At 53.1% G+C, this 21,107-nt stretch overlaps 2 protein-coding genes across 5 annotated transcripts in view; one reads left to right on the top strand and one right to left on the bottom strand.

The window, feature by feature from the left end:
- Window positions 1-4,577, top strand: part of Hmgxb3 (HMG-box containing 3) — a 53,306-nt gene extending 48,729 nt beyond the window's left edge. For both annotated transcript variants that reach the window (XM_027949281.2, XM_027949280.2), the window contains 2 exons: window positions 1,355-1,564; window positions 3,157-4,577. In XM_027949281.2, coding sequence (XP_027805082.2) covers window positions 1,355-1,564; window positions 3,157-3,624 — 678 coding nt within the window. In that variant the 3' untranslated portion in view covers window positions 3,625-4,577. The remainder of the gene's footprint in view (window positions 1-1,354; window positions 1,565-3,156) is intronic.
- A 144-nt stretch (window positions 4,578-4,721) lies between these two features.
- Csf1r (colony stimulating factor 1 receptor) overlaps window positions 4,722-21,107 on the bottom strand; it is a 28,475-nt gene continuing 12,089 nt past the window's right edge. For 2 of the 3 annotated variants that reach the window (XM_027949282.2, XM_027949283.3), the window contains exons 7-21: window positions 20,447-20,562; window positions 20,184-20,304; window positions 19,887-20,077; window positions 17,906-18,021; window positions 12,362-12,488; window positions 12,136-12,240; window positions 11,617-11,727; window positions 10,547-10,709; window positions 8,533-8,624; window positions 8,333-8,430; window positions 7,272-7,394; window positions 7,079-7,190; window positions 6,348-6,447; window positions 5,703-5,811; window positions 4,722-5,607 (exon numbers count right to left, since the gene is read on the bottom strand). In XM_027949282.2, coding sequence (XP_027805083.2) covers window positions 5,476-5,607; window positions 5,703-5,811; window positions 6,348-6,447; window positions 7,079-7,190; window positions 7,272-7,394; window positions 8,333-8,430; window positions 8,533-8,624; window positions 10,547-10,709; window positions 11,617-11,727; window positions 12,136-12,240; window positions 12,362-12,488; window positions 17,906-18,021; window positions 19,887-20,077; window positions 20,184-20,304; window positions 20,447-20,562 — 1,816 coding nt within the window. In that variant the 3' untranslated portion in view covers window positions 4,722-5,475. The remainder of the gene's footprint in view (window positions 5,608-5,702; window positions 5,812-6,347; window positions 6,448-7,078; window positions 7,191-7,271; window positions 7,395-8,332; window positions 8,431-8,532; window positions 8,625-10,546; window positions 10,710-11,616; window positions 11,728-12,135; window positions 12,241-12,361; window positions 12,489-17,905; window positions 18,022-19,886; window positions 20,078-20,183; window positions 20,305-20,446; window positions 20,563-21,107) is intronic. The other variant, XM_027949284.2, reaches the window with a different exon arrangement.

Raw genomic sequence — 21,107 nt, 5'->3', positions numbered from 1 at the left:
GTGTTTATTAAGCACCCTACGATGTGCTGGACCCTGAGTCACCTATTAAGGGTAGAGGGGTAATAACAAGATGTTATTCCTTTCTAGTTGACCTCATTTGGGGGGGGGGGGGGAGTAAAGTCACCACAGCTTATGATGATAGCTCTGAAGAAACAAAATATGGGCCAGAGATACAACGGAACAGACCTTCTACCTACAAGACAGCCAGAGAAGGCTGAGACCTTAAAGGATAGGGAAGAATCCCAGTGTCAAGCAAGAGGAAGAAGTGTTTCCCAGCAAAGGGACCATTAGAGGCCAGATATCACAGAGCTTTAGAGGCCAGAGTAACTATTGGGATTTTTATTCTGTGTCATGGGGGACCTTTTGACTGGTGTTGAGTGGAAAATGGCAGTGGTGACATGGTCTGATTTTGGTTTGGGGAAGATATAACTCCATATCTATGTTTTAAAAGGGTGGACAAGGTAGGCACCAGGGTATCTCTGGGACAAGTTGTATACCTGAATATAGCCCCAGAGGATACCAAAACCAAGAGCCAAGTACTGAATATGGTGGTTGAGGCATGTTTCAGCAGAGCCTCAGTTCACTGAGATGTTGGGGTCAGCAGGATGATCTGGCTCTAAAAAGAGAATAAGGTTCTCAGCTACTTGAATAGAAGTTGTATCTTGAGGGAGATGCTTGATACACTCCCGACCCCTCCTTAGCAGATCAGAGCCTGGGGTCATCTCATGAAAAGCACCTGTCAGCAGAAGGACTGTGGCGGATTGTCAGGGGAAGCATATCACTTGGAAGCAACAATTGGTTGGATGTGAAGGCAGAACTCTCCAGTATACCCAGAACTGTCCCACAGTGGAATGGTAGTGTGGAGGTGTTCACTAGACTCCACTAGACGTCCTACCTGCACAGCACATTGGGTTTTAGGGGTGGGAGGTCTTGCTCAAAATACAAATACTTTAGACTCAAGAGATTCTAATTTCTTAGGTTTGGGCTAGGGCCCAAGAATCTCCATCTTTACCAGCTCTCAGCTATGGGTGCTGTGTAGCTAGTATTGGGAACCACTAGATGACGCTTGATGGGGTGATGTGGAGGAAATGGGGTTTGGAGGAAATGTCCTGAAGCACCTTTCCGCCTAAATGGAGGGTAGAATGTCCTAATTCTTCTCTCAAGAGAGGATGAGCTGGTGAATTCATTCAGGAATGGAAATAGGAGGAGAGCAGAATGTCATGGATCCCGCTGAATGACTCTGACTTTAGTCTTTAGTCATGAAATCTTCCTGGGAAGAGGTGAGTGAGGATCCTTTTCAGATTGCCTGCAAATTGGTTCCTTAATCCTGGCTGGGCCTTCCATCTCCCCACAGGTGGTCTGCGGCTCCAAGTATCTTGTTCGAGGTGAGAGTGCTCGTGACCACGTGGATCTGCTTGCCTCTTCCCGCCACTGGCCACCTATCTATGTGGTAGATATGGCCACACCAGTGGCCCTGTGTGCTGACCTCTGCTACCCAGAGCTGACCAGCCAGATGTGGGGGAAGAACCAGGGCTGTTTCTCTAGCCCCACAGAGCCACCTGTGGTGAGTCACTTTGCGCGGAACTAGAAAAATCCTTCAGGCTGACCTTGTCTCAGCCCCCAGTTCTTCAGGGGTCCCATCTGGGAGCCATCTCTTTTATCATTTTTCTTCACAAATGTTTTGTCTTCATACGTGGGAACCAGCATTGATTGCACAAAATTTTATTAACCTCTGTGTGTGAGGCCATGGAATGTCATGTATTGCATTTGAGGTATCTCATACATGGGTATCTTGTGTTAAAAGAAGTTGCCTTCCAGATAAGATAGAGAATTGGCATCTTTGAGTCATTGTGCATACTGACCAGCCCTGGGGCACGTTGTTTCATTCTGTATCTTAGATTTGTCCATGAGTACACTACATGGTATGCCTTTTCATCATGGGTTCTATTATTATAGTGTCCTGGTTTGTTTGGGGCACTTTCCTCCCTTGTTTTTTCATGTTGTCTAAGTGTCTTCCTTTCTTACAGTGTGGATCTGAGATATTACAGTTTCTTCCCTATATTCTAGTAGTACCTGTGCAGATTGTCTGTACCTCACCTTGATGTTGGGCTTCCAGATGCTGCTGGTGTCCCTCAATGAATGCTACTGCATCCTGGGTCTGGGTCCTGCACAAGTTGGCATGGGTAGATCTGGGTGGCTGGCTTGACTTCCCGTGGTAGTCTGCTGGTGGGAAGGGGTGGTCCTGCGCCAGAGGCTAGGCTCTAGCGGGTGTCTGCCCTGCCAGGGGAGGGGTGGACCAGGCCTACTGTGAGCCTGGGTCCCGTGCAGGCTGGTATGGGCCCATGGTACACCTTTTGTGACATAAAGACACAGCAATTTTAGAAAACAGTGATTTTGCCTACAGAATGATGAGCTAAATAAACCACTATTCTTTGTAATTTAAAAAAAGAGGAGGATTGGGGTGTAGCCACAGTGAGGCCTTGGGTTCAGTCCCCCAGTACCAATCTGACCTGACCCTCTCCTTTTAAAGGGGGAAATTAAGACCTGGAGGAGACAATGGACTTAACCAGGACCACATAATAGATCAGTGGCAGAGTGCTTATCTCTGTGTCTTGGTATATCATACCAGGCAGTAGTTCTTACCAGAGGCACACACCTTCCAAGGCCCTCCTTTGGCCTTTGCTGGAAGAGATATTAGGAGATACCAGGAAGAAGAAAAAATAGTGAGAGATGATTGTCCCTGCCAGAGTGCATTATGAGAGGCGAAAGCCTCTGGCTTTGCATTGGAGTTGACATTGTCATCACTCCCTGGGGCTCCTAAGCTCTAAAAATTTGTATAGGGGACTCCAGAAAGGTATCTTAGTCTCCCTCAGAGCCAGTGTCTCCAACTCCCTGCAGCCTGAATTAAGTAGGCACAGTGAAAAGAGCAGCTCAAGCATTCCAGTATCTATTGTGGAGGGTCCTATCCCCAATCTCACCTGAGGAAATGGGGACACAGAGGGAGAAGGGAGCAAGCTGGCCCAGGAGAAGGAGTGAGCAGTGATGCTGGGATTTAACCAGGACTAGCCAGCCTCACAGTCTGCTCTCACCTCCCACACAGGTTCTCCCTTAGTCATTGCATTCCCTCATGACTAAGTGACTTCTCGTCTCTTCCAGAGTGTGTCCTGCCCTGAGCTCTTGGACCAGCATTATTCTGTGGATATGACAGAGGCTGAGCACTCCGTCCAGCACCCAGTGACTAAGACTGCCACGCGGCGCATCGTCCATGCAGGCACACAGCCCAGTTCTGGTGACCCCAGCTCTGGGCACCACTCCTTGTCCCTGTGCCCTGAGTTGGCACCCTACGCAAACGTCCTGGCCTCCATCGTGAACAGCAAACCAAACAATATCCGCCAGCGGCCCATTGCCTTTGACAATGCCACCCACTATTACCTCTACAACCGCCTCATGGACTTCCTCACCAGCCGTGACATTGTCAACCGGCAGATCCATGACATTGTGCAGAGCTGTCAGCCTGGCGAGGTGGTCATTCGAGACACCCTCTACCGCCTTGGGGTTGCTCAGATCAAGACAGAGACAGAGGAGGAGGGTGAGGAAGAAGAGGTGGCCGCAGTGGCAGAATAAGCCAGGCTGCTGTACAGGGATTGCACCATCTCTCTCAAGCCATAGTACGGCCCTTGCCCAATGCAGATCTCTCCAGGGGACCTGTAGAAGCAGTCACCTGTGGGAAGGGCCTCTGACTGCTGGGACTGACCAAAGAGCTTCCATCTCCTGAGCATGGTGGGGCCCAGGGTTCTTGCTTCTTAATCCTTTTGGGCTGAGGAGAGTTGCCAAGAAACCTCTCATTGGCCCTGAGAGAGCTTGGGGGACATGGTGTGTTTAAGCTGAAGGAGTGGGGCTGAGGGATAGGCTCGCAGTGGCTTCCTGGGGCTTGCTGCTGGTTGGGGTAGAAGCCTGGGTGGGCTGAGGCAGGAGCCCTTGCACTAGGTGGGGCAGCTGCTGAGGTATCTCCCCCACCCCCATCTCCCCTGGGATGAGCCCTGGTTCTAGTCCTCTGGCCACATGAGCTCCTTAGCCTATTGCCTTGACTAGGGGCCTTGGTGCCCTCATTCACACTAGGGTTCTTGATTCTCCCCAAAGGAGGGATGCATTTTTCTCTGACTCTTCCTGTACCCACCTCTGGGGGAAGCTGGGGAGGGAGGGACAGTCAGCCACAGCTCTCTTCCAGGACTGTTCTCTGCCCTGAGTTTTGGGGAACAGAGTCCCCTTCCTGCTTTCCCTGGCCACTGCTGCTGCACCCTACATCCTCTCTGGGCCCTGGAACCCACACCACAGAGGGGATGTGGCCCATGGTTGTGACATAACCTGGCAGCAGTAGGAAAACTCCCTTCTGTGAAGGGGAAGCAGACTGGGCCATATGGAAACAGCGGGACTGGCTCAAGTGCCCACAGTTTGCTTAGGGCCCGAGAATTGGCCAAGTACTTAATTTATTGAGAGGAGTGGAGTAGGTGGCTTTCCCCCCCTCTCTTCCCCAACAAGAATAAAGTTTATTAAATTATCTGGTTTTGATGACGCAAGAGCCAGTTCTATGGTCATTATGTGTGGTACATTGTGGTGGAGTTCATGAGGTGTTAAGCTTATCACTTCATGTGAACAAGGGATAGAAGGAGGGCCCAGGGAATTTGCAGGCACTTGGGTGGCGCAAAGAACCAGAGACCAGCTGTGTTAATGCTGTTAGTTTAATGTTGACAGGGATGTCCACAGTATGATTGTTAGTTATGGTGAGTCAGCTTGGGGAGTGCATGCTTCTTGCTTGGTGCGGCCTGCCACACGCAAAGGTCCCCTGCCTTCCAGCCCGCGATGGGCAAAACACCCCTCATATAGCTGCCACTTGGCTCATTCTAGCAGTACCAGATCCAGGGTGGGGCGCACTGTGGAGTGAGAAGGCTGCGCGGGATAGAAGGCCTGGTCACACTGTTGCAAAGGAGCCGCTCTGCGGTCTGCAAGCACCTTCCACTCCTGCTCCACATGGTCAGAGCTGTCCTGCCACTTGCAGGGCTGCCTAACCCCGAGGAGCCTTATTTCTTCAATATCAGGGTAATTCCTAAGGACTTCATAGACACAAAATCAGTTCATTTCCATAGAGATTAGGAGGTCAGGCAAGTAGAGTGGTTCTTAGAGATGGGAACAGATTAAGAGAAGGAGCTGGGGTTCCACTAGTTGGCATAGCAAATGTGAGGCCAACAATGTGAGAACGGTAGCTGGTGGGTGAGGGGCAGGGTTCAGCCCCAGCCCCTTCCTGGCAGTGGTAGCCCAGGCTCTAGAGTGGGGTCCTCAGTCCTCAGGATCCCTCACATCCCCAAGTTTCAGAGCTGGGCCGAGCTGTTGAGTGAAGTGATCGTGGGTAGAGTGTGTACATTCTCCCCACATCACCCTGTCCTGGAGAAGAGGAGAGGCAGGGCTCAGTCGGCTGCCTCAGCAGAACTGGTAGTTATTGGGCTGCAGCAGAGGCTGGGTGCTCTCTCCTGACTCACAGCAGGCCAAGTGCTCGCTAGAGCTCTCCTCCTCTGGCTCGCTGCTGCTGCTGCTTGGCAGGTTGGCATAATCCTGAGAGTGGAGACGCCGGAGACAATCAGATTGGCTTCATCAGGCCCAGTCTTTGCTAGCCAACCACCAACACCCCTGAGCACTTCCCCACTCACCTGCTCTCTCCTGTCCACTTGGGCCTGTTCTTGGAGGAGGGAGCAAATCTGCTGGAAGGTGGGTCTGCGAGTGGGCTCCAGGTCCCAGCAGGCCTGCATTATGCTGTATCTGGAGACAGGTTGCCCACATGAAGCTCCCAGTCACCCTGGGAACCATTATATACCCAGAAGTCCCGAGAACTAGTCAAAAGTGTGTTAGGAGCTGAGGTGTAGCTTTTTTTTGTAGTGCTGGAGAAGCCCTGGGTCCAGTCTCCAGCACTGCAAAACAAAGTTCAGTGTAAAACCTGTGCTAAATCCTTTGCATGCCTTCTCAGTCCTCATGGTGACCCTTGAAGATGGGTACTTTCATCACATCCATTTTGACAGATGAGGCCATTGGGATCCTTAGGATCAAGGTAACTAACCGTCTGAGTTAAAAGCCCACCATCTGAGGTTAGGACCAGCCCCAGTTCAGAGTCCTCTCTTGGTAACAGCCCCATGCTAATAGGAAACCCTGAACTCCATCAGAGGGGCTTGTTTCAGAGTCCACTGTGGAGGAGGAAAAGCCTAGAGCATTCTGGACAGAAACCAGGGCTACATGCCCTCTCATCCCCTTCCAACCAAAACCTAGGTGTCGTCCTCCCTCCCTGGGACCCCTTCACGTACATGTTCTTCGGGGCAAATGCAGGCTGGGCCATCTGGTATCCATCCTTCACCAGCTTGTAGAACTTGCTGTTCACCAAGATGCCTGGGTAGGGGTTCAGCCCTGCAAGGGCCAGTATCATGCCATGGCCATATTGTCGCTTGCCTTTCTCTTCCCCACTCACATCTCAGGCAGAATGTGAGGGGTCCCACCTGGACTGTGGCTCTAAAGCAGCAGCTGCTCCTACCCAGGACTGGCTGCCATGCCCTGAGCAGCTGGCTTATACTTGGGAGGTGAAAGAAAGCCTCTGCCAGGCCTTTCTATACCACGTGGATAATTTTAGCACAGGCTTTGGAATTGGGTGGACAGGTTGGATTTCAGTAAAGTAGGGGCAATCCCAGGTAGTTATCGAGTTGGTAGAGCACTGTATTTGAGGACAGCATGAGTCCCTGTGGCTAGTCCCAAGGAGCTAGCAGGTAATGCTGCTGCTTCAAGGTTTTGCACAAAGGGATGCAGCACCTGGGCATCCCCAACTGCAAGAGCAGAGATGAAGGAAGAGGCCAGAGGGTGTGGGTGTCTGAGGGGGAGGGTCTGCCAAGCCCACACAAAAGCTGCCATCCTGGGTTTCAGAGTCCTTGCCCAGCCCTTGCTCTGCTCTGGGCACCAGGCATCCTTGGCTAGATTCCTTGAGGTACAAGTGGGGTAACAGAGGAGTGGGCCCCAGCCTAGGCCCACAGTGGGCTCAGTGGCTCACCGAGTGAGAAGATCTCCCAGAGGAGGATACCGTAGGACCAGACGTCACTCTGAACTGTATAGACACAGTCGAAAATGCTCTCTGGGGCCATCCACTTCACAGGCAGGCGGGCCTGGCACAACAGTCCCCATTACTCAGGGCTCTGGCGCTCTGTCCCCCTCCTCAGCCTGGCACACCTTCCCCCAGCACTCACGTTGCCCTTGACAATGTAGTTGGAGTCATTCATGATGTCCCTGGCCAGCCCAAAGTCCCCAATCTTGGCCACGTGCCCATTGGTCAATAGCACGTTTCGAGCTGCCACGTCTCGGTGGATGCACTGAGGGAAAGCACTGCAGGATTAGTATGGCTCTCCACCTGGCCCAAGGTGAGGGGTTACAGAGGCCTGGGTGGAGAGCAAGGCCTGTCCCTGGGAGGAAGTAGACGTGTTCTGGTCCTCTACCCTGAATGCCTGTCCAAACATACCAGGACCCAGGACTGGAGAAAATGTAATACGGTCAGTTTGATGTTTAGAAGCCACTGTCACCTGCTTCCTTGCCCTTCTACACCTTTGTCTGTGAGCCATAGAAGCTGTCTTCAAGCTAGGCTCTCGGCCATGGGCCCAGGTGTAGTGAGCCTGCCCATTACAAGCAAGGGCAGTTGCTATCTTCTGGGCCCGACTGTTCCAAGTCCTCCGCGAGCATTTGCACATATTCCTAGTTTACCCTTGAATACCTAGTTTACCCTGGGACTGTGCCTATTTTTATAGGTATAGACACTGAAGATCAGAGAATTTAATTAGTTGCTCAAAATCACAGCAAGTGGCAGGGCCGGCCACTAGACCATTGACTCCCAATCCTGTCTCAAGGATGATGGCATGAGCTCTGTTCCTAGGCACTGTTCCTGGTCTAAGTGTCTTCTATATGTCATCTCATCCTCATAACTGAGAAAAGTTCTGTTTTCTTCCCTGAAATGATGTGCTTTGTATGGGGACATAAATGCTGTCTCCTTCACACTATTAAGTAAAAATGAGTGAGTGAAACAGCCTGTCCAGGCTGGGTACCCCATTTCTGCTAAAGTATGAGCATCCCTGGGCACAGCTCCTCCCACTCACTCCTGAGGCCTTTGGGGCCACTGCCCTCCTGCTCTCCTGGACTCCCACTCCTCCCTTGCCCCTCACAATCTCTCCTTTCCTCCCCTACATCCCGCCCTCAGGAGTTCTGCCCCCTTCCCCAAAAGGGACCTGGGCCACCACAGGCCCAACTGGTTCTGACTCACATTCTTAGAAGCAAGGAAGGCCATGCCCTGTGCCACTTGGCTGGAGAAGTGGAGCAGGTCCCGGAGCTCCAGAGGCCGGCAGTCCTCCTTGTTCAAGTCTGAGAGGGGAAGAGACATCAGGGCAGCCTCACCACAACCCTACCCCATCCCCCGTTCCCCAGTAGCCCTTCCTTTCTCCCCTGGCCATGTTACCTCCTCACCTTGCTCAGAGAAGGAGTCATTGGAAGAAGAAGTGGAAACAGGCCTCATCTCCACATAGGTGTCCACACCCTGACTGGAGAAGCCACTGTCCCTACATAAGAGAGAGGGTTGAAGGCTGGTCAGTCCCCATCACTGCACTTCTAGCTCAGGCTTGGCCTCCAGCCATCCTTTGAACATTCCTGGCTACTCAAGGGAAGGAACCTCAAGGACGACTTGAGCACCCCTTTCTGATAAGAAGCCCTCCTGCTACATTCTGTCTGTACGGATCATTGAGCTGGGCCTGGCAATCCCCAGTGCCAGCTACAACCCATTCTATATTTAGATAGATAGATGTGGGCTTTGCCTTAGAAAGTTCTTCACTGCACCTAATGCCAACATGCTCCTTGGATTTTCCTCTTTCTGATCCTTGCTCTATCCTCAAGGGACACCAAGAAGTTGGAGCATAGTTCCCCATAACAATCCTGCTGGAATTTGAGCACATTCTATGGCCATTTGTTTGAATCCTTTCTTCTCTAGATGATACCCTCATCCTTGGCTTCACATTAAAATCACCTGGGGAGCTTTTAACTCTCCCCAGGCCCAGACCACCCTCAGAAACTCTAGGGGCAAGACATTCACAGTTTTCAGTCTTTCCAGGTACAGGAGAGCTCCTTAAACTAACTCATGCAGATGAACCATCTGAGGAAGCTTCTTAAAATGAGAATTCTGACTCAGCAGATATGGGCAGGTGGCCTGAGATATACATTCTAACAATCCCATAGCAGAGGAGCCTGAGTTTGAGAAGTGCTATTCCAGACTGGCCAGCCACTTCTGTTGCTAAAAGTCCAACAAGACACGATCTCTGAACTCCTTACATCCTGTCCTTCTGCACTTAAGATAGGCAGCCTGACCCTACCCACACTCCAGTGTTCCTAGAAAGGGAACTTAGTGTTTTATTTATGACCTGATTATGGCAAAAACTACACTCTCCTTTGTTTTAGAACTATGCTTCTTATTAACATAGCCTGGATCCCATTGGCAGGATTGGTTCATGTGCCATTTGCCCTTGAAATTTCTCCACTCTGGAAATACTTTCCCTCTGCAGATTTGAAGGTTAAAGTCAATACTTTTCTTTTGACACTCATTTGGATTTGGTTTGGCTTTTGAAGAGGCCTAGCGTGTGCCACCTGTGAAGGGGTGTCGGGGAATCAGAAGAGGAAGCAGGCCATGCTAGCTCTCATTTCTGAGAAGACTAGGCAAAAACAGATGATCTCCTTCTCCTTTTGCCTCCCTGTGCTTGGCAGTAGCTAGTACCTAAATAAGGGCACAACACACACCCTTCTTGTTTTGCTCTTCTCCTAGCCCCAGTAGCCTGGCTCTGGAGCCCCACTGAGCTCCCAAGACAGAGCTTCAGGGTAACAGCATGGCTCCGGTGAAACCTGGACCCAGAGTCAGAAGAGCAGAATTCTAGCCCAGGTTCCACCTCGGCCCACTCATGTGGATGAAACTCGCCACTTCCTCTCTCCAGTTCCCCATGTGGCTCTGTCCATCTGTCTCTGAGTGGCCTCCAGGAATCACAGCACCACAAAACAACAGCAAGAAAGACCCTGAAAGACTCTGATGGCTAACCTGTGGACACGGAGGCCCAGGTGAGCCAGGGACCTGGGCTGACTCTTCCTGAGTGGAATGACACAGGGGTGATGGGCAAAATGGACAATGATCCCCCAAGTCTTCCCATCTCTGCTCAGGGCTCAGACATGGACCTCAGTGGTCCTTTCCACACACTGGCAGTGACTTAACATTTTTCTCTGCCATCTTTGGTGACCTCCCATCTTTGCCGTCCACATTTCCAGAAGGTGGTAGGTGCTCAAATATTTGCTCAATGATGGGAATATGTGGTGGAAGAGCAGAGTTGCCCTAAAATTTGGGGTGGCACAGATGGGAATGTGCAGGAATCCCAAGGCAGAGCTGACCCTTCACATAGACCCCGGCCCCCACTCCCTGTCCACTTCCCATCCTTTGCCAAGGTACTACCTGCGGACATATTTCTTCTCCAGGTGAATGTTTTTGTAGCCAGTGTCTCCCTCAGGGTCCTGACCTGAATCCAGGATGGGTCCCAGCATAGCCTCAGCCTTCCTTCGCAGGAAGTTGAGCAGGTCGCCATAGCAGCAGTACTCGGTGATGACCAGAACGGGCCCTGCAGCGGCCAAGGGTGCAGGGTGAGGGGGTCGCCCTGTATCCCTGCTCCCCAGAGTAAATAGCAGCATGGGGGCTGAGGGCTACAGGGCCCCTGGCTTGGGACCCCACACCCCTGAGTTCTAATCCTGGCTCTGTGGTCAGGTTTTTCTGTGCCTATGGTAACCCTGGCTGTCTAATGTGGAGGAATTCAAAAAGAACTTCAGCTCAAGGACTTTTTCTTCAAAAGAACTCTGTGGTCATTCAGTAGAGGGCAAAGCTGTCTTTGTGAAGACAGTGGAAGTGGTTTTGGAGTCCTGGGGCACCTCTGTGGTACCTGGGGTGAGTGTACAAGCATCCTTGGGTGGGGCTCTAATCTTTTGTGTGTGTGTATGTTGTGGTACTGGGGATGGAACCCAGGAGTGCTCTACCACTGAGCTACATCCCCAGCCCTTTTTATTTTATTTTGAGACGGGGTCTTGCTAAGTTGATAAGCCCGGGTTGATCTCCAACTTGGGATCCTCCTGCCTCACCCTCTCAAGTCTCTGGGATTATAGATGTGTGTCACCATGTCTGACTGGGTAGCAACTCTTAAAAGGTAGATTTGGGGCCTTCACTCCAGACCTACAAAATCAGATGCCCTTGAAACAGAGTCCAAAAGTTTCTACTTCCACCCTCTCCCCTAGGGCTGTGGTGCTCAAGGAAGTCCAGGAGCCACAGAGCAGCTCCACAGAGCTGGTGTGTCACCCTAAGTAGTTTCTCCCTAACCTAGGACTGTGGCCTAGCGGTTTCAGGAAGGCTGAGGCAGGGATCCTACTGGCACTTGGAGAAGATGAGAAGGGGAGCATGGAGCTAGGTGGCCCTGGGACCCTCAGATGCCCCGAAAGTTCCCAAGACCATGGGCCCCCATTCTTGCAAAGGCCCCTCACCTCCATGGGTGCAGGCCCCCAGAAGGTTCACTATGTTCTCGTGCTGGCCCAGGTGACTCATGATCTTCAGTTCCGACATCAGAGCCTCCTTTTCATCTGCATGAGCCGTGGCTGGGAGATGGGCCACAGGTCAGAGCAAGCAGGAGTTTCCCGAGGCCCAGACACATCAGAGGTCAAAGTGGGAGAAAGAAAGCAGACATGCAGATGGAAGAAAGAGGGGGGTGGGCCTGTCACTGAGCTGCTCTTGGGGGGGTTGGAATACAAGCTGTGACCAGGCCATGGTCCTGGCCTCTATGCATCCCAACCTCCCTTGGGCTTAGTCAGAAGCCCCCGCCCACCCAAAGGTTGACCAAGAGCTCCTCAGAGACAGGAGTCACTGTCTGGAGCGTCCATAAAAAGCCAAGTTCTCAGTCCCCAATTTTGGGCTCTATCCTGCAGACTCCAATAGGCTGAAAATGTAGGTGTTGCAGGTGTGACCACAGGGCCAGCCCAGTCCCCAATTCCCCTCTCCTCACTCACACTTCAGCATCTTCACAGCCACCTTCAGGACAGCGTCTTCCTTGCCCAGACCAAAGGCTGTGGCCTCTACCACCTTCCCAAAGGCTCCGGCTCCGAGGGTCTTACCTGTCGTACACATAGTCTCCTTAGGTCCCTGGGTCCAGCCTCCCTCTCAGGGCCCACAGGCTTCTGCAGCCCCCCGGGGTTTCCACAATGGAAGGTATGGGGTGCTGAGACCCCCTCTCACCAAACTGCAGGTTGTTTCTTGGGAACTCCCACTTCTCATTGTAGGGCAGCTGGGTGGGGTCGATGAAGGTGTAGCTGTTGCCCTCATAGCTCTCGATGATCTTCCAGCGCACCTGGTATTTGGGCTTCTGCAGGCGCGAGAGGAGGCATGAGGTAACTGGGGCTGGCGGGACAGACCTTGATCTCACCTCCCAAGAGCAGGGGGTACAGGGGGTCCTAAAGCACTATGCTGGAGAAGTCAGGGTGGGGCCCGCCATGGGAGGGGGTCATGGCAGCTCGTGGATAGTCAATGCTCAACTCTGCCTTCCCTTGCCTTCAAGCCCCAGTTTCCCTTTCTGCATATTAAAGGACTTGGACAAGATAACCTCTAAGGGCCTTGATATCTCTGATAATTTGGTGATTCCTGGGCCAGGAGGGAGGGTAGAACTCAAGATCTATCCATGGTCATTCACCCACTTGCCCAGCCTCTCACCCAGATTTCTTGTTTTTTTCTGCTGAGGATTGACCCCACGGCCACATGCATGCTAAATGGGCACTCCTCCACTGAGTACTCACCAGCCTTTTTTTTTTTTAAATTATGGTAAAATATACATAACATCATATTCACCATTGCAACCATTTTTAAGTGTGTGGTTCAGTGGTATTAAGTACATTCACACTGTTGTGCAACCAATTTCCAGAACTCTTTTCATCTTGCAAAACGGAAACTCTTGTACCTATTGAAGAACCACTCCCCTGTCCTCCTGCCTCCCACCACTGACAACCATGATCCTACTTTGTCTGTATGAATTTTATTGTCCTAGGTTCTTCGTTTAAGTGGGATTAGACATTATTTTCCTTCTGTGGCTGGCTTATTTCACCAAGTATAATATCCTCAAGGTTCATCCATGTCCTAGCATGTGTCAGAACTTCCCTCCTTTTTAAGGCTGAATTATAGTCCCATCTAAATATTTTACTGAGCATCTACTTCTTTCAGGCACTGCTGATTCAGCATCGTACAACACAAACTCTAGACTCCGGTGTTATTTGCACTTTAGTGGCTCAGAGAGGCATTTAATGCAAGCAAATGTATATTCAGGGAATTCTGCAAATAGTGTTAGTGTTGTGAAGGACGTGAACAGGGTCACGGTATAGAGAGCAATGTCAGGGAGAACACCTGAGGGGCAGCCATAAGGGTTTTCCAGGCAAAGTACACACAAATGCTATGGCTTGAGATGGGAAAGACCCTGGCAAGTTGGAAGGACAAGGAAGTGGCTGGTGTGGAGGGAAGGTGAGGAGGAGGTCCAAGAGGCAGGAAGGTCTCGAGGGCTATGACAGATGCAGTAAGAAGCCCGCAGGGTCTGGCACAGGTCTGCTGATACAGCCTAGGGGGGTTCCCTGGTGAGCTTCTGGCTCACGGAGCTGGGTGTGGGATCTGGAGAGGAAAAGCAGCTGCCTCTCCCTTCCCTGCCCCAGGCAGCTGCAAGGGGCAATGTGCCAAGGACTGCCCGGGAGAAGTGCTGAGGAGGACTGGGGCAGTGGAGGACACTGAGGACACAACTCTCTTTCCCAGCAGGCCTTGGGGTTGGGGATCGACTTGGCTGTGTTTAGTAGATTCTTCCCCAGATACCCCAGCTGGGTGTGTGAACAGATGGTGGCTGCCAGTCTTGCCAGGTTAAAAGACTCTAGATAGCCATAGGGAGCAACTTCTAGTGGGTAAGTTGGGGAAAAAAAAGACTGCAGTTAGTCATAAGGAAGAACTTCCAGGCTCTATTCAAGAGGGTAGGCTACGGGAAAACTTAGGAACATCCATGTTATAGCTTGGAAGGAGAGTCTGAAATGAGGCAGAGAGAGAAGCTTCCTGAGTCTCTGAGGATGCAGGCCCTGCCTATAGGGGCCTAACCCTAGAGACAAGATACCAAGAGTGGGGAGGGCACTCTGACCTCTCCGGCCACTTCCATCTCCAGGAGCCCCTGTGGCCACGGCTGTTTTTTCTCCTTGCCACTTCTCCTTCCTGTGTCCCCCTGCAGCTGGGCTGAGTCAGCCCATCCCTGCCCCCCACTGGGCAGGGGTGAGATGAGGAGGGTCAAAGGGAGAAGAGGTGGAATTTCACATCTGGATCCTAACTCCAGTGCTGAGTTCTGCATCCACCTCGGGAATCCCTACCGTCCTCCAGCTCAGCACAGACCCTTCCCAAGGCACTCGCGGCGCCATCCCTAGGAGGACTTGTCCTGTCCTGCAGCCCTGGATGGGCTCCCACGTGGCTCCAGAGCTTCTGCCCAGAAGAGCCTCTCACCACCAGTGAGACTTAAGGTCAGGGCGTTGTCCCGGCCAGATCTCCCAGGAAGGGGACTAATGGGGCAGTGGGTGCTTCCTGAGCCCCTCCTGTGAGCTGGTCCTGGGTAGATACTCGCCGCATATAGCTCATCTGCTCCTGGGCCTGCGCCCCATGTCCACCCCTGGCTTCCCTTCTGGGATCCAAGTGGGCATGGAGACTTCAGGAACCATCTAGGCCCGGGGGGTGCCGTGGGCAGATGTCCTGCCTCAGGAAGGTGGAGGCCAGAGCAACTCCCATGGGAAGCTCAGGGGGACCTCCTGGCCCCAAGCCCAGTCCCGGCCCCAGGATCCTAGTCTCTCCAGCGGCCTTCCATGCTGTCCCTCTTTGGCTCCCTCCCTGTGTCCTCTCCTTGCTGCTGGCTGACTCCTGCCCTTTCCTCTTCCCCTGCAACCACACCCAGGTTTCTTTGGGGAAAGAAGGCAATGACTCAGCCCTGAGGCAGAAACAGCCCTTCTTCAGGCCGGGCTCCTCCTCATGCCAGGCCTGGCCATGAGGGACAGGTCAGGCTGAATACCTAGCAAAGGGTAAGGTACAGGAAGACTGGATGGCAGACCCTGAGGCAGAGGAATGACTGACTTGACTCTTCTAAGTCTTGTCCCATGGCACCTCAGCTTGGGGGAGCTTAAGGGTGTGTGAGGGGGTGTGGGGAGGAGGACCTCCTGAGGCTGCAGGTCTACTCTTGACCTTGGTGGTCCTCGTTCAAGTTCTAGATGGGAGCAAGGAGGTGACGGTGAGTACATGTTCCAAAAACAGCCCCTTGGGTGAGAGGATATGCTGTCCCTAAACCACAGCCAACGGAGGCAGCTCAGCCCAGGCAGGCAGAAGGGCTGCCGCGGGGGTAGAGTGGGGAGGTACTGGTCCCTTCTCAGGAACCTCCATGAGGTGGCGGCTCTTTGGGACACTGGGAGAGAGTTTTCAATTCCACATAAGGAGGAACTTTGCACCAGTCGGAGCTGCTCTGAGAGGGAACCGGCAGCCATGAGAGTGAGTAAGGTCCAGTGTGGAGGTGGCAACAGGGCCCAACCACCACTCTGGGTGCGTAGCCAAGGAGCCCAGCCTCAGGCCTCGTCCAGTCCCAGATGCATGAGCTCACTTGGGTTCCCCAGCTGACTTCCTCCTGGGCCAGGGTGTGAGCTTCTGCCCTGGAGCACTGTCTGCACCTCATACTCTGCCCAGTCCCTCCCATGTGGCAGGTACAGACCAGAGAACCCCTGAGACATCTCGCCACTGTAACCCCACTTCTCAAATGGAGAAACAGAAACTTTGAGACACAGACTCCCCATGATCTGACCAGCAGAGCCAGACCAGGATCACTAACTCCCTGTCCCTGACTACTAAAGCAGACATGCAGATTTTTTTTTTTTTTTTTTGTACAAGGGATTGAACCCAGAGGTGTTTAGCCACTGAGTCACATCCCTAGCCCTTTTTTATGTTTTATTAGAGACGGTCTTGATGAGTTGCATAGGACCTTGCCAAGTTGATGAGGCTGGCTTTGAACTTGTGATCCTCCTGCCTCAGCCTCCTGAGCCACTGGGATTACAGGGGTGCACCAGAGCACCCAGCCCAGAAACATCTTAATATTGGAGGAGGAGGAGCTGGTAAAGGTCACCAGTCTCTTCATACAGGAGGGGAAACTGAGGCCAAAGAAGATAGTGAGTCAGCCAAGGTCACCTGGCAAAACAGTCAGAGGTGGGCCCAGACCCCTGAGTGTTCACATCTTGGGCCCTGTTTCCTTGGGGCTGCATTCAGAGCACCTTCTCCTGTTGTATGCTGGCATGAGCCCAGGGAGCCTGACCCTGTGATCCCCCACACCTCCCATCCTGCCCACTCCAGGTCCCCTTCTCACAAGATCCAAGCACAGATGGCCATGAAAAGGCAGCCAAGGGACCATCCGCCCCCTCATCACTCCCTTGTTCAAACCCACCCACAGCCCTAGATCTACAGGCTGGAGTCCAACCAACCCTGCAAGCCCCCAGCCCCAGCCCTGCTGCCTCCTCTTCCAGGTCTCGTTTCCAGAAATTACCTTGGCCTTCTCTTCATGTGCCTCTCACACACGGCCCTCTTGCCCAGAGCAACTTTTCTCCCAAGCCTCATCTCTCCTTTCTCATCCCCACCCCAAACCTGTTCCATCAAAGCCAAGCCACCTCCCCCAAGCAGCCTCCAGGACCCCCTTGCAGAGGGGACCTCTGCCTCTGACCTCCACAGCCCTCTGGCCTGGCCCCTTCAATGGCTGGTCATGCTGGGCATCATCTTTTGTGTGAGGAGGAGGCCAGCCAGGTGGCAGAGGCTGTGGGCTCTGATGTGGAGGCACCTGGTCTCCCAGAGGACCCAGCCCTCCATACCATGAGCACATTCTGCACTTGCTGAGCTCAGTGTCCTAACGTGCAGAATGCTGACTTGTACCCGACTCTGCACTCCAGGTTGTCGTGAGGATAAAAGGAGATGATCTGATATTTCACATAATGGCTAAAGATGGCTTTGGGGTCAGTCGTTTCTGGACTAAAAGCTAAACTCTGCCATCCACTGGTCACTGAGCAGGGAAACCATCTCCATTTCTTAAGACTCAGCTTCCAACTCTGTACAATGGGATCAGTGCCAGTGCCTATGTCCCACAGCTGCGGAGGGTGCTCACTGAGGTGACATCAGTAGTGCACTTCACAAAATGCCCCTAACTAAACTTGCCATCGCTAACCAAGCAGCCAGCCAGGTGGCACACTGAATGTGCAGCAGCAACAGGTGGCAGCTCTGGTCCATGTGGATACTAAACACGGAGGAGGAGGACAAAGCCCAGAGGTCTCTGTCCTCTGTGAATCCGCATGCTACCTGGGGCGAGACTCAGGCCCAGCCCAGGGATGCCCTCTGTGTGTCCATCTTGTCCGCTGGAGTGTGGTCTGGAAGCCCTAGCCTGGGACAGGATCCCATGCCATCCTCTCCCGGGATCCCATTGCTGGCCTGATGGCACCTTTGGCTCCACAGACATACCGTCACTTCTGTGGCTATTGGACTAGTGGCCATTCCCTGTCCTGGAGAGTGAAGCCTGTAGGGCTGAGCACCAGGCGCCTCCAGGACCTAACCCATGTTGGGACCCATCAGACGCATGCTGAGAAGCTGCCATCTGCATGACTGACTGACAGTGGGTGAGAGGGCGCTGCAGGGTGGACTGTGCAGCTGTGGCATGTCCCGTCTGGCTCCTCAGGACAGGGCGCCCCTCCCGCTGCCCCAGCTCACCTGCTTGTACTTGTACAAGAGCAGCAGCAGCAGCAGCAGCAGCAAGGCCATGGTGGACATGCAGGCGACCACCACCGGTGTGAAGAGGAACTCATCCGGGTCCTGTCTATAGGCTTCTGAGGGGACAGGGCAGAGGAGTGAGCAGCTGCAGGACCTCTGTGCCCCCTCTTCCCCCCAGGACCAGGCAGCACACTGCCAGGAACACAGTGGGTCTCACTAAGTGCTTGTTGACTGAATGAAGTGACCCTGTGCTGAGAAGCCCTCAGAGCCTCAGTGGCCTCTCCTGCAGAACCCCCTGCAGGTACGCCCTCCTCTCCACTCTGTCATGCCCATCCCCAAATCCTGTCCAGAATCATAGCCTCCTATAGCTAGGGCACAGGGGGAGTGGGAGGGTGCTCTGGGGTCATTCAGTCTCACCCCTCTGCACAGCCTAGCTCAGGGCCCAGCAACAGCTTGCCAATACCACCTGTGCCCCCAGTGATACAGGAGTCACCAGCTCCACCTCTGGGCAGCTGAGCAGGGCTGGGGTATCTCTCAGTGGCACAGTGCTTGTCTAGCATGCCTGGGGCCCTGGGTTCAGGCCCCAGTGCTCAAAAAAAAAAAAAAAAAAACAAGCCAAAGAAGGCCTGGTGGTTGCTGAGTGTGGTGGTGCATGCCTGTAATCCCAGAAGATCTGGAGGCTGAGACAGGAAGATTGCAAGTTCAAAGCCAGCCTCCGCAAAAGTGAGGCACTAGGCAATTCAGTGAGACCCTGTCTCTAAATAAAATACAAAATATGGCTGGGGATGTGGCTCAGTGAGTGCCCCTGAGTTCAACCTCCAGTATCCCCCTCACTCCCCGCCTCAAAATGCTGGAGGTCACACTGAATTTGCCTCCCCTGCATTTCCCTTGAAGCCTCTCCATGTGTCCTAAACAGCCCCTGGAGGGTATGCGAGCCAGGCTCATGGGTCTGGTGTCTTTTCTTCCCTGGATCTAGAACCCTCATTCTCTTGATGTGTTTTGAATGACATAATTTCTTTCCCTTTTGGAGCAGGTAGGGGGTCCATTTGAGTATGAGGTCAAATCCCACCTCTGCCACCCAAGATGGGCGACACTGAACCTATGACCTCAAACTCAGGTTTACCATGCCCCAAACAGGAAGGAAGACAGGCCTTCCCTCCTTAAGGTTATGAGAACTAATTGAGGTAACACCTGCAAAGAGTTCAGCACAATGTCTGTCAACAATGCCAACAACCCAATGTCAGGCTCATTACTTAAAATGCACAGCCACAGTGAGCAGAGAGCAGAGAGGCCCTGAGAGCCATGCTGTAGGCCAGCAGCCTGGGGCACATGAATGATGGATCCCTAAGCCAGGCAGAGGCCAGGGGCCCGCTCTGTTCCCTCTGGGCCCAGAACCTCACCAGGATTTGGCCACAGGAGGGGATGAAGCCTGGTTCTTATGAGCCTGAGGGTGCTGAGGGTGCAGAGAGCCAGAGACCTAGCCCAGGGACCCTTTGTGAAAAACAGAAAGGCCACCTACGCCAGTGCACAGCCCAACAGCAGCCCTGGGTGGCTCACGTACAGTGGCCCTGAATGGCCATGTCTCAGGGTAGGAGAGGAGTCATGAGGAGATGGAGAAGGCTGTCTTGGCTGTCCCTGTATAGGCTGTGTTTCCAGACTCTGATGTCCATGGGGGCACCGGTCCCCGGCACCAAGCGAGTGTATATGCCACTACTTGCTTGTATGAATGAGTGAGTTACAGTGCAGGGACTGAAAGGCCAGCTTCTGCTCCTCCTGCTCTTCCCCCTCAGCTTCTGTCTCACAGGGGTCAAGACGTCCCCATCTCCCTGCCTTGGCAGTCCTGTAGGTCAGGAGGAGCCCGAGGTTGACCCAGAGCGGTGGAACTCAGTACTGCTGGGATCTGCTCCAAATAGCCCTGGTTTCCTGGGGATGGCATTTCCAGGAGCAGCTCGGCCAGGATGGGGTGGGGAGGAAGGCTCACCTAATGAGATGGCCCTGAAGGACTGAGAGCTGTTCCCCACGCTGTTGTGGGCCCTGCACTCATAGGTGGTGTTGTGTTCCAAGGTCCCAGTGGTCAGTCGGCTCTGGATGGTCACTTTGTGGAAGGGCTCCTGGCTCAGGACTTTGGGCTGGGAGTCTACCCAGACCTTCAGCACCTGGGCTTCATCACATCTGGGAAGAGCAGAATGGACCTCAGGGTGGGAAGGTCCCCAGTATGGGCATGTCACCCTGCCCAGCTCCTTGGCCCAGGTGAGGGAGATGGGAGGAACCAACTTACTTATCAGTGTGGCCCCTGCACTGCAACCATGTCACATTGGGCTGGGGGTATCCAGAGACATCACAGAACAGGGTGTCAGAGCCATTGATGGGGATCCACATGACACTGACTTCGGGGGCATCTGAGGAGGAAAGAAGAAGTGGAAGAGGGAAAGATGAGCCCTGACCAGCCATCCCGACAGAAGGCCACCTTCCTCACCCCTTCCTGTACACCTTCACCCCCAGCAGCCCAGGAAACCACACCCAAACCTGCCCATCACTCACAGCACAAGGTGAGTTCAAAGGTCAGCGAACTGGAACCCCCTGCATTCATAGCCAGGAAGGAGTAGCGGCCGGCTTCAGAGGGCTTCAGGCGGGGCAGGGAGAGGCTGGAGGTGTACCTGCAGGACAGGGGCAGGCATCCATGAGCCCAGGACAGTGGGGCTCATAGTTTTTGTTTTCTTTTTGTCACAGTGTCTAGAGCACAAAGTCTGGCTGAACCAGGTACTTGAGCAGGGGTGCCATTAGGAAAACCAGATAGGGGAAAATCAGTCATGCCATTTCCTTTACTGGTCTTCTCATTAAAAAAAAAAAAAAAAAATTGAGGTTTAGAAGAGGTGATTCTATAGGTACTGGAAGTCACAGCCCAGGCCCCCTGATCTTATCACCTTCTCTGGACTAGACAGCCCTGCCAAAAAGGACTGTGGTTAGGACAAAGGACAGGATGTAGGGCCTTTGTTCTGAACTGGGTTGCTATAGACTGGGGGTCAAGTCCTGGTGCTGGCATTTCTTGGCTGTGTGACCACAGGCAGGTACTTCACCTCTGTAATCCTCCACTTCTTTTGGTGCAAAGGTGATACTGATGGCATGAAGATTAAAGTGACCTGTACTTGGGGTGCTTGATCAGACTCATTGTAGACACACCATTGAGTGGTACCCTTTATTA

The sequence above is a fragment of the Marmota flaviventris genome, chromosome 5, assembly GCF_047511675.1.
Source record: "Marmota flaviventris isolate mMarFla1 chromosome 5, mMarFla1.hap1, whole genome shotgun sequence".
NCBI classification, from domain to species: Eukaryota; Metazoa; Chordata; class Mammalia; order Rodentia; family Sciuridae; genus Marmota; species Marmota flaviventris.
Note: the sequence above shows the minus strand (reverse complement) of the source record. Positions and strands in the feature narration are given on the sequence as shown.